Genomic DNA, 12,832 nt, shown 5'->3' on the forward strand with positions numbered 1-12,832 from the left:
GCATTTTCACGAGTACTCATACTCTGAAAATGCCCTGATACCAAAAACTGAAGTGGAATGGAAGCGCCTATCTGAGCTCCCGCGCTTGCCGGGTCCTCACGGCAGCCTACTCGGGAACCAAGCAGCACCTGTTTACAGTGCTTCCCGCCGGTATTCACATCTCCACCTCCTGGGAGCCTCCGTCCGAGACATCAGGCTGGCACCCAGGAGCAGAGCGGCAGCACAGAGTATGTAGCAAATTCATATACTATATACATATTATTCTGCATTGCTGTATAATGTATTGCAGGGATTTGTAGCCTTCTATAGCTGATCATATTATTCTGCATTGATGTATAATGTATTGCTGGGATTTGTAGTCCTCTATAGCTAATGGTATTCTGCATTGCTGTATAATGTATTGCTGAGATTTGTAGTCCCTCAGCTTGGAGTCAGTAGCAGAACCACCAGGGTCGCAGCTGAGACCAGGCCCAGGCACTCTACCACTGTCCTAAATTCATTGCTTTAGAAAAACTGTCACATGACACCAAGAAAAAGTATCGGTAATTGGTATCGATGAGTACTTAAGGAAAAGTATCAGTACTTGGTCTGGGAAAAAATGGTATCGGTGCACTCTAGTTTATTTACCAACATGTCTGATGGCATTCTATCCAACTTTGATGTAGGATAGCACAGACCCTTTATTATGAGTTCCAATAAAATTTGAAAATAGGTTTTGGAGTTACCAGGATATAAACTGAACCTCTTGACACCACTTTAAAAACAGTTAATGCTGAACTCCAGGTAAACAGCTAAACACACAGACCAAATACATATATAGGTACTCTTTTACCTGCCAAGGGATTTGTATTTCTGCCCATCCAGTCCTGAGATTTACACAGCTATGCCACACAGATCAGTCCTGTCTGGCAGGGCAGGAAACTACTATTCTCAGCTGCAGAAGCAGCTCTTATAGGTGATATGACTCCTCAGCCTGTGACTTAACAGTGTAAGGAAAAGTAGCAGACTGATGAGCTCATCTCTCCCCCCAACTCACCCTATCAGCATGCTCCTTGATTTAACATGTAGGATACTCATACACATTTCAAAAGACCACTTTTAAATACTAGTTATTAGATTTGTTTTAACTTTTCTCTAATTCCTCTAATGATGTTTCCAATTGTGTGATAATCATAACCTCTGCTCCCTAACAGAAACCCTGCACCCACCAAAGGTGTGCCACTCACCTCTCCCTTCTGCACAGTCATTGACTGTCGCCTCGGAGTGATCTCTTCATTGATGCTAGACAGGAAGTTCTGGGAAATGCGGAGTGCATCTTGGAGCAGGGGGTAATCCGGATGGCTGGTGGGTGTGTGCTTCAGTAGGTCCTGGAAATACAATTTAAAAAGTGTCAAGGTAGTCTAAAACACTTTTAACAACTAAAGAATGAATACGTGCAAATCACAGCACTCATAAAGCCACATAGTAGCAGCCCATTAGTTACATGCTACTATAGGTAAAATCATGAGCAATACACAGCAATTTATGAGTCCCCATAACATTATTCTATTAATTTCCTGCTGATCCTGCCTGTAGAGCTGTCATTTTTTCCCACTTCCTTTAAAAGGCCAAGCTGTCCAGCAAAAGTGGGGTTGCAGGCGTTAGGACAACGAATATAACCCTGATTAGGGGGGTTACAACAGTCAGTTTTTAGTTATATGGTTTACACTGCTTTAAAGTGTTAGATGAAGGTTGGCTATCATCTGCTTTTCTCTTACTTAAAGTCCATTTAAAACTACATGTCTCCCTCAGACTACCCTGAGTAGGGATGAGCTTCGCGTTCGAGTCGAACCTATGTTCGACTCGAACATAGCATGTTCGAGCGTTCGCCGAACACCGAACATTATGGGATGTCCGCGGTCTGTTCGACCGCGGCACATCCCACAATGCACTGCGCCGTCCGAAGCGGCAATTGGCTACAGTCCTGCACCTGACCAAAGGTCAGGTGCAAGACTGTGCCAATCAGGGCTCAGTACAAATATAGAGCCATGATTGGGCAGAGTCACGATGACTCTGCCCAATCATGTCTCACAGCTAAGTCCCTGCAGCACACTATATAAGGCTGCTGACACCGCACTGAGTACACTGCTGTGCCTTTTCAGTGTTGTCAGCCTTTTACAGGAGGTAAGAATAACAGATCCAATGACAGGATCAACAGGTAAAAAAAACTATTCTATTGTAGGACAGCAACAAATGATGTGTTATTGCAGATGACAGACATAATTATATATGTCATTTTTATTTTGCCCATACTTTCATTTGACATATAAAGTGCATGTCATGGCTGTGTTCAGATAATGCAAGAAGGATAGATATTGAAGACCTTATTATATTAATACAAATATGGCACTCACATGCAGAACGAGTGTACTCCGCGTAACACGGTCCACTGGCTTGTAGAGTAGTGCTGGAGACAAAGAGCAGACAGGGTGGCACATTTTTACCATTACAGCACAGACAGGATGTCACACCCAACACTATCCAATAAATTTGCCAATTTAATCACAATCTAGCCTTAGAAAGGAGCTTCAAATGCCAACCCTGCCCTCTGATTTACTGATGTGCTCACTCACTTTCCAGGGAGGTTTTAGCCGCTTGGTCTTTGGATTCACGTGTGCTTCTGGCCCTCAGATTCTGAAAATAACATTTAAAAAGGTGAATAATTAGTCTATAAATTTACGAAGCATTGTTAACCACTTCGGCACTGGAGTAATTTATTATTTTTTGCACACACGTTAAAATCTGAATATTTGGCTCTAAAACAGTTTTAAACCCCCAAACAATTATGTGTTTTCTAAAGCCAGAGGCCCTGCAGGATAAAAAAAAATGCTAGTGCTAATTTGTGATCTTGCATGATATTTGTGCAAATGTTTATCCAATTGATAATTTTAGCAAGAATTACACTAAAATGAATGTAATACACACAAACACAATATATTACCCATTTTTGGGGGGTAAAATATAAAGAGATGGGGTTGTGTCAGGTAAATAGATGCCAAACATGGCGAGCCTTAAAATTGTATGCGTCTGTGAAACTACGGTACCCAAAATTGCCCATAGGCGACGCTTTAAGAGTCTTTACTGCTTGTCAATTTAGAGTTAACAATGACTAATTCTGACCTTGTCAGGTCTTACTAAGGTGACCATTCTCCTTTTATTGCAATGCACTTCTGGTTACAAGGGCTAAAAAGCGATTTTCTTCATATACGTAGGAGTTTGGGTTTAAATACACTTATCACTTACATTACACTTATTCCTTACATTTTGACTAATTTGTATTTATCTAAAAGGCTAAACATAGCGTACATTTTGATTTTATATTGTAATTTTTACATATGAGTGATCTCTAAATATATTTCCCCTTTACGAAAGTGGTTTGACATTATATAGTGTACACTAAATAAATAATGGTCCCTTTCCAACAAGCAAGTTCTAGTAAATATTTTCAGCTGTAAATACTTGTCTGGAGGGCAGAGCTGTTACTCAGCTGCCCATTTTATCTACACAGTACCTACCCTGGGGGTCTGTTATTAGGATCTGGGTCAGCTTTCAGCCAAGCCAAAAAACGCTGTCTGATGCAAAACTAGGAGCAGTTACCATTATAGCGAAGAGATGTCTGCTGGTGGATAATACTGGGGACTAGCAGAGGGCTTCTATTCTTTAAATAACGTTGCCATAATTTGCCCCTTTTTATCGAATGACATTGCAAAGCTTCTATTTCACTCCCTTGTATTCTTTCGCCTCGACTACTGTAACTCCCTTCTTGTTGGCCTACCACCTAGCAGGCTATCCCCTCCCCTTTATTTTATCATGAATGCTGCTATAAGACTCATGCATCTCACCAACTGTTCAGCATCTGCCACCCCTCTTTGCCAATCTCTCCACTGGCTCCCATTTGTCCAACGAGTAAAATTCAAAATACTAACAACAACATACAAAGTCATAGACACCTCTGCCCCCAGCTTCATCACCAACCTCATCTTAAAATATCACCCAAACCAACCTCTCCCCTCCTCTCAAGACCTCCTGCTCTCCAGCAACCTTGTCACCTCCTCCCATGCTCACCTCCAGGGCTTCTCCAGGGTGTCTCACATCCTCTGAAACTCCCTACCCCGATCTGTCCGCTCATCTTCTACTATGTCCATCTTTAGGTGATCTTTAAAAACTCATCTCTTCAGCGAAGCCTATCCCACATAATAACGGTCCTTTTACTTCTACCATTCGCTCATCCCACACAACTATTACCTTTTGTATCACTTGCCCCTCCTACTAAATTGTAAGCTCTCAAGAGCAGGGCCCTCCTAACCCCTCCTGTATTGAAATTGTATTCTAACTGTACGGTCTCCCTCCATTTTGCATTCTGCACAAAGTGTTGGCGCTATGTAAATTCTATAGTAATAAAAGTGGGAGCATTCTTTACACTCAGATATATGGACTTGTACATCAGAAATGCATCAAAAGGTATGCTTTATTTTTCATATATGTGCCATCAATCACATAAAGGCACAACACTTGTAGCGACGTACAAATGTACTTCAGTTGTTTTATACAAAAAGAGGATAAGCATCGCCACATAGTTACAAAAGCAGCTTTGGTATTTTCTAACGTTGTGCCTTTTATGTTGTTATATTTGTGTAATGTATGTGCAACAAAATTAAAGATGCTCGCACCTCTGAAATTTCTGCAAACTGAGCATTGGCCTGACAACATTTCTCCGCTGTCTCCATGGCAACCTCATAGTTGTCAACAAAGGCGCGATATACACCCAGCTGACTGGCCTGAAAAGCAGGAAAGAATAAATAAAAAATGCAAAGTGAAGAGTTAAGACAAAAAAGTCACATAAAAATTACAAATGAACAAATATGCATTGAGAATAAACCACAGAAGAGCAATATGAATGCAGGAATCAGTCAAGGTTGTTTCAAGCCTAGCGGTCCCCCTACAACAGGGGTAGCCAAAATTTGACCGTCCAGCTGTGGCGAAACTACAAATGCCATCATGCATCTTACTCTGGGAGTCATGCCTGTGGCTCTCTTGCAATGTCTAATGGAATTTGTAGTCTCACCACAGCTGGAGGGCCACAGTTGGGCTACCCCGACTTTAGAAAAATTATCCTTTGACCCATACAGGTATACAATTATAAATCAAAGGACCCCACCAAAACCATTACAGTCAGGCTTTTGGGCTGGGGAGCATAAAGGAAGAAATCTTTGAAGACTTTTTGAACTTTGGAACATTTTCACCTATATCGTGTGTGTCCACCCCCTTTCAGTCTTATTCTGACCTGTCCCCGGATCCACCTAGGTATCGTTGACTAGATCACAGAGCATCTCGCCAAAATGTCCGTGGCCTGCACATACACTCTGCACTCTCATTCTTTCCAATGGCACTTCAGCTAACTATCCATGGGAGAACTAACTCTCCATTGGTGTGAATGGAGAGCGCAGAGCACATTCTCAGGCCCACTTGGCTATGTGATCTTGTCAGCCATATCTTGCTGGATCGGCAACAGGCGACTTTAAGACTTGGAGTTGGACAATCTATTGCAATTTCTGCTATGTTGTTTAGTCACCTATCAGACTGTGCATAGTTTATTTTTAAACTTTAGATCTACTTTAAAGGCAGTCTTGGTACAGAGACCTGGACCATTCTAAAAGGGTAAATAATGATCCAGCCTGCTATTGCATATGCAGCAATCTCATACAGGTTTGCATATTTCAAAAAAACAAAAACACCGGGTGCCTTTTTTTGGATTGCCTTCTGACTGCTCTTTGTTTTATGCAGTGACATCCCCTCGTCTGTTGCGGGGTGGCCGGCCTGGATTGCTGGAGGCATTTTTGGGCTGGAGGAGATTTCTACTTGGCGCTGGTCTGTTTTTTTTTTGTGGAGGTTTGCAGAGAGAAAAGTACTGCTTCCCCCATGCTGCTGGCTCCATAACATTTGTATGGGCCGATAGGAATGGTGTAACTATTACTGTAGCTATATCTCTTTCTTTTTTCATTTTTTCACCTTCCTTACTCATTGAAAAACACTCATCAATCTGTCACAGAGAACTATGATAATAGATTTGGTAATGCTTCCAAATGACTCCATCCACGTCTCCACAAAGCCTGAGGCTCATTTGTTTATGGTCATTTGGTCATATAACAGACAAAACAAATCCTTGTTATAGAAGTCTAGCCCATGTTAAAAGGACATTTTGGTCATTAGAATGCATCAGAGATCACCATCTGCTAAAACCATAATTATCAGATTTTCATTAAACTACTCACAGATGACATTCTATATTTAATTTTTGGACTGCAAACTCACCAGTTTTTGGAAAAGGTCGCCTACTCTCTGCTGGTGGCTCCATTTCTGCACCCGGGGAAACAATGCATCATAAAATTCCTTATGGATCTCATACAACTCTGGGACTTTGAAGAAAATTGTTTCAATCTGCTGGATGGTTAGAACCGGCTGTGAGGTGGTTGCTGCAGCTTTAAGGGGTTTCATTGGCTGCAGAAGAAAAGACGGTGTCAGTTTATTTTATTTATACAGTTCCTGTGGACAATACTGCACAAACATCAAAATATCTAATGACTTACTAAGAGCAGAGCCTCGAGGTGGCTAAGGTAGGTCTCTTCACTTGCCAAGATTGCAGACAGCACCCACTTCCTCATCTCTAGGCCCTTCTCAAGGTCCAGCTCATTCTGTGAGGAGAGAAGAACTGTATAAGCCAATGCTGGGGAACAGATTCCATGTGTAGACCTTTTAGATGTCTTCCCTCCTTCCAACTCTTTAGGGGTTTAAACAATAAAGTCTTATGCATAACATTTTTGGATGACGAATTCTGTGAATGGATCTTGCCGTTTACTGGCCCTTCTCCCCTGGTGCAAACACAGAACACCTTATATTCTGTGAACAGAATACAAGGCTTTTTGTGAATGGACGAGGGGAGAGTGAATTACACCATCCCCACACTATACAGAAACTGGAAGTCTCGGTCAGGCTGGGTTCACATCTGGGCGTACGGAATATGCGCATTTGCCGCGCGTTTTTACCGCGATTTGCGGTAAAAGAAACGCGCGACAAATGCGCGTTTACGAGGGCTATCTGGCAGTATCCTAATGGATATGCGTGGAAAATACACCCCAAAGAAGCTCCTATACTTCTTTGGGTGTAGGGCCTTTTTCAGCACGTTCCTACGCGCTGAAATGCGTCCAGCTGGGACGCATGCTCATAGGCAATTATTGGTTTTCACATGTTGAGCGTTTTACAGCACGTAGGAACGCGCTATAAAAAGCCCAGGTGAGAACCAGGCCTCACAGCGCAAAAACAAGAGCGCTGCGACTAGTATTTGATATGAACCAAAAAGGGTCATTTGTACAATAACCAATAGCTCTGCAGCCAGAGGATACTGAGCATTAAAGGAGAACTATGAGGTGAGTGATTTTCCCTCAACCTCATAGTTCGAGCCAACGTGTGACAATGAAGCTGCCACACATCGGCTCAATATATCGGGAAGTGGGCGAACATATAGCGTCGTTGGCTCGCTTCTCGATCATCTTCCTGCAGAGAGTCGTGACTGTCACTCACAGCTCCCTACAGGGATTCCCCCCCTGAGCTTTGGGTCAGGGGAGGACGCTAGTTCATGTCCTCCCGTGACCCTTAGGAGAACTATGGTGAAAAACACTTACCCCATAGTTCTCCTTTAAAGTGTCCTGATCTACAGATCTAAAATATCTGTCACTGATTTACATTGTGCCATTTCTCAAAAATTGTTTCTACTAAACTAAATCTAAATTCTGCACGTGCATAGTGAGATTTTAACTGTTTACTCTGGTTCTGAAATTCCAGACTTTAAAGGGAACAGTGGTAGCATATCAACATTAATTTTATGGATGCCCTTAGGCTACCAATTATTTTCCGTTCAGTTTATGTCAAACATCAGCTTTGTTGTTTCCTATATCAAAACAGAAATTAACAGACATCATCAAACCTGACCTGAAGCTACTAAACATTACAACAGAGTCTGAACAAGGCTAAACAGGTCTATGCCTTCACTGATCACTTTCCTTCTCAGTTTATTATTATGGCCCACTTACTGATTTATTGGACTCAAGAGATGCAGACGAGAGGGTGTCTCTGCTACCACGACTCTTGGCACTGAGCTGCGGGGAGGAACTTGGGGAGTCATCAATATAGGGCATAAGATCATGCTGTGTTCTTTGTTCTTCTGTAGCACCTGGGGGTGTTCGACAATTAGGTGTATCTGAAGATAAGAAAACATAGTTAAAAATGTATCAACTGCAGTAGAATCATGGTAAAACCACACAACTATCAGAGTTAGAGAACAAAAAGGTCTGTTACAGGAAAAATATTAAATTTTTTAGTTATTGATGTGAGTTCATTTTAAAGTAATGCATTATATTAACTGTATACCATATAGACATGTGTAGTTCATTCACTAGACTACCAGTGGCTTCATACATACATTTCTGCATTAAAATAGTGTTGGACTCGCTACATGGGTACAGGTACTCTAAAAAAAACTAAGACCACACACAGACACACAAAAGGTTGAACTTGAGGACCTGTGTCTTTATTCAACCTCAAATACTATGTAACTAAAAACAATTCACTCCCTGTGTGGATAATATATTAGCCACCTAGGGAGTGAATTGTTTTTCTTGAGTCTCTCGATTCACAGATCTGTATTGTAATGAAGAGCAGTAAGGCACAACCATTGTATGGCTCTGCAAAAAACATTTTGATAAGATTTCCATCAAGCTGATCCCTTTCACCAGTTTAGGCCTCATTCACACTGTAATCGGCCCGCACATACAGCTCTGTGCTGCGTGCAGGGCCGTATCAAACAGCTCCCGGGAAGGACAAGTGCTGCGTGTGATTAGTACGCAGCCACTGTCCTTCTTTATGATACTATGCAGCCGTATGCTCCCCTACGCTCACCCGCCACTGCACGTCCGTGCGGGTGAGTGTACTTGTACGCTGAGAGGATGGATCCTGTCTGCGTCCGAGCCCAGGAAACACGCACCCGTACGGACCTGCACTTGAGGTGAGCGTAGGGGGGCGTACGGCCGCTTAGTCCCATAGAGAAGGGCAGGGGCTGCGTACAAATCACACGCAGCACCTGTCCTTCCCGGAAGCTGCTCGATACGGCAACATTAATTAAAGAAATATAATTAAATGTATGTACAGCAGCACTAAAGCTGGCCATACACTGAGCAAAATGTAACCTGTCAGCAGTCCTCCACCAGACATCCTTTGTTCAGAAAACCATGTGCAAAATTGTTGGTTGCAGTCTCTATTCGGCCAATCAGCTGCAGTAACTGTTTGGGTAGGCTGCGGCACTCTCACAACGGTCAGAATACAATAGCTGCAGCGCGAGATTCATCTATCCATGCGGTTTAGTTTGAATAGCGGAATCTGTCAGATTTTTTTCAGCCTGCAGGTGAATGAAAAGAATTGAGCCTGTGTATGGCGAGTGTAAAAGGTGCCCATACACCTTACAACCATCGCACGACTTTCATCCTGGGATGGTTGTAAGGTAATTAAAAGCTCGTACGATCTGCCCATCTTTTCCCATCTGATTCCAATGCTGAGCGGGCAGTGTGTGCATGCGTCCACCGGCCCGTGCGGCATTTGTCTCCAGAGAGCGCCACTGCGATTTTCGGCGGGTTTTCAAGCCTGCTCGGGAGACAAAAGACGTGCGACCTTACAGTAGAAACGGTCACCCGCTTTCCGTACACCTGCTGATTATCATACGATCGGGGGATCACCCACGATTATCGTACGATAATCGGCAGGTGTATGGGCACCTTAAAGCTGGCCATACACCTTACAACCATCGCAAGACTTTTTTCTTGCGATGGTTGTAAGGTAAATAAAAAGCGTACGATCTGCCCATCTTGGACAGGCAGATCGTACTTGCGATCATCGCAAGACCGCCCCGCTGGGGGGCGGGCTTCCAATTACTGCAATGCTGAACGTGCAGTGTGCGCTTGCCGATCGTGGGACTTCCCGCGATTATCATACGAAATAATCGGCAGGTGTATGGGCACCTTAAGCGTAAGTACTAGGAACCAATCAGGCTCTGTTGCAGTGCACATATGTTGACAGTAAACATGCTGACAGGAAGTATCTTGTTGTTCCTTCAGTGTCCAATCAGCAGCATGGGGGCAGGTTGGCGACCAAGTTGTATTGCTTAACTGCACTGGAGAAAAGCGAGGTCATTGGCTTTGCTGTGCTGTATGGCAGGGGTGTGTGAATCACAAAGTCTAGCTGAGCAGAATTACATATCCGTCAGTAGGAAAAAAACATTCCCATGTGTACATTTAAACTGGTATCAGGATGTTTGTCCAGGGCTCAGCTATAAATTCACATACATCTCCTGCTCTTTAAACCATGAGCTCCTTTATAGCTTTCCAAAGCACACATATTATCACGTCTGGCTGTGTCTATATGTCCAGTTCTAGTGTAATATAAAATATATTTTTTTCCAGTAACACATCAAAAGAAGAAACGATGAAGCAATGTATTTAGTTAGGCCAGGGCTGGACACATTAATATGGAATTCAGGAGTCCGTTTGTCCAATCCAGGAGCAGCTCCATTGACAACAACTAGAGAAAACCTCAAAAGTTAGGCACCAGCAGTAATTTGTAAGGTGCATTGGCTACCTGGTTCCTGGGATCTGCCCACGGCATGTCAAAAATAACCATCGACAAGCAATTTCTAGCGTGCTTAGCTATTATTTTGCTATGGCTGCTGTTAGTACTCCATAATAATAGGATTGCCTCCAAACACTTAGAGACAGTGGTTATGGGTATCCAGAATAACAAAGTACCCGCTTTTAGGTGGTCTCGGGGGAACAGATTATGAATCGACATTCTCTATAGACCAGTCAATCTACACTATGAACAATTTCTAAACATAAAAAAACTAATGGCACCAAACACATGATCACTTGGAATTTCCAAGGCCAAAGAGGTAAAAAAGCTTTACCCTCTTGATTCACACTAGGTGAAAAAGGACTGGTGGGAGGAGGGAGCAGTTACACTGTGTCCTAATGAACCAATTAATACTATCCACTTGTATGTAATATATATTTGTTAGTACATTAATTATTCCACATGACTGCTTTGCAAAGACAGTCTCATTGAGCTGCCCTTCTCTATCCCCAGCTATTGCGTATACGACTTTGCAACATAATAGAATGCAACATATATGCGCACCCAACCCTGTGAAGAACACAGCTCAGTTCTGCAAGATTATGCAGACAATTAAGCAACCACAGCCGAGGCAGACGGCTGACAGAGCCCCTACTCATTCCTCTGTGCCCCTGTGTATGCTTTTAACCATCATTACCTGTTTTTCTACATTTCCTCAACCTTTCCTGCCCCACTTTGCCTATTCTCACCCTCTTCCTCATTCACATATGACGGGATTTGGAGAGTGGTTTTTCCAGTCGGATTTGTGGGTTAGGAAACCGTGTCAGTTTTCACACAGATGTTAATCTCAGAGAGAGAGACACATACACAAGTTTAGGGAGTGGAATGAAAAGAGTGATGATTGCATCAAGACAGACAAATAGTTTGCATATGTGGGAAAAGGTGACCTGTGACATGTACGGGATGCATGCTTGTACTAGACAGTATATGTGCCACAGGACAGGAATGCCGTAAGATAAGTGAACGGCCCATCTGTGTGATCACAGCTCCCGTGGTGAGCGGCCAGGAAACACTGAATCCAGGAAATTGCCCATATAATGGAAACACGCAGGCAGCAGCCAACACTCAGCAACAAGCCAACCCATGGTAGACTGGTCATTACTTTGTGGTAGTGTTACATACAATGAACTGCCTTTGATTACCATCTTACATTGGTGATATGCCAACCCAGAGGCTGCAAGGATGTTGCCTTTAGTAGATCAACACTTCCCAAACTGTCATTCTTCTGCTGCCACAGGTTTTAGTAAACATAAATCTCACCAGCTGTGCAACATTATCCCTGGAATTTATAAAGAGTGTTGGTGCCAGTGTTCTATCAGTTCTCCGGACCCGGTGAGATTGCTGGACTTCCGGGGGCGTGTGAAGGCAGTCCAACAATCTCACAGGCTACTGCGCATGTCTGGGTCCAGAAATTTTACAGGCCCGTAGCTATAACACAATCCCGCGGGTACCGACATTTTACTGCCTCATTTGTTGGAATATAATGTTAATAAAAACACCAAAACTACTAATAAAATCTACATAATATATAACAATAATAACAATCTATCGGGTCCGGAGAAGTGATAGAACACAGGCATCAGAATTACATTTATATACATATTTCCTAAAAGCAAACATCCTGTAGAATGAAATGGGGGACATTGCAATTTTTTATGTTGAATGGTATTAGTGCAGCTCTTTATCAAACCCAAATTTCCAGTAAAAAAAATACTAGTGCACATAAACACAATATATTTCCCAAGCTTTTGGTAAAACATGAAAGATGAGGTTGCGCTGAGTTTGCCAAGGTCTAATAGACCCCTAAAGTCACCTTTGAAGCCCATTGAGGCCTTGTTCACACCAAATGCAAAGCAGATCTGCATGAGTTTCTGCACACACAGTGCAGTGGGTTGTGCCGCGTTTTTGCGGCGTTCCAGGCCGTTTTGGGTAAAAAAAAAAAAAAAAGTTTAAAATGGGCTTTCAGTGCGTTCCAGTGCGTTTGCACGCGTGCCAGAGCATTCTAGAGCAGGTAAAATAGGGCTTGCTGCAGTTTTTTTTACATGCTCTGAAACTGAATGCT

The 12,832-nt window shown here is 42.9% G+C and overlaps 1 protein-coding gene across 1 annotated transcript in view; it reads right to left on the reverse strand.

Moving 5' to 3' along the window:
- Window positions 1-12,832, reverse strand: part of BCR (BCR, RhoGEF and GTPase activating protein) — a 47,677-nt gene that overhangs the window by 17,428 nt on the left and 17,417 nt on the right. The window contains exons 2-8 of the mRNA XM_018557406.1: window positions 8,127-8,293; window positions 6,627-6,731; window positions 6,352-6,537; window positions 4,710-4,817; window positions 2,613-2,673; window positions 2,394-2,446; window positions 1,227-1,367 (exon numbers count right to left, since the gene is read on the reverse strand). Coding sequence (XP_018412908.1) covers window positions 1,227-1,367; window positions 2,394-2,446; window positions 2,613-2,673; window positions 4,710-4,817; window positions 6,352-6,537; window positions 6,627-6,731; window positions 8,127-8,293 — 821 coding nt within the window. The remainder of the gene's footprint in view (window positions 1-1,226; window positions 1,368-2,393; window positions 2,447-2,612; window positions 2,674-4,709; window positions 4,818-6,351; window positions 6,538-6,626; window positions 6,732-8,126; window positions 8,294-12,832) is intronic.

The sequence above is a fragment of the Nanorana parkeri genome, unplaced genomic scaffold, assembly GCF_000935625.1.
Source record: "Nanorana parkeri isolate BGI_ZX_2015 unplaced genomic scaffold, ASM93562v1 scaffold282, whole genome shotgun sequence".
In the NCBI taxonomy this organism is placed as follows: Eukaryota; Metazoa; Chordata; class Amphibia; order Anura; family Dicroglossidae; genus Nanorana; species Nanorana parkeri.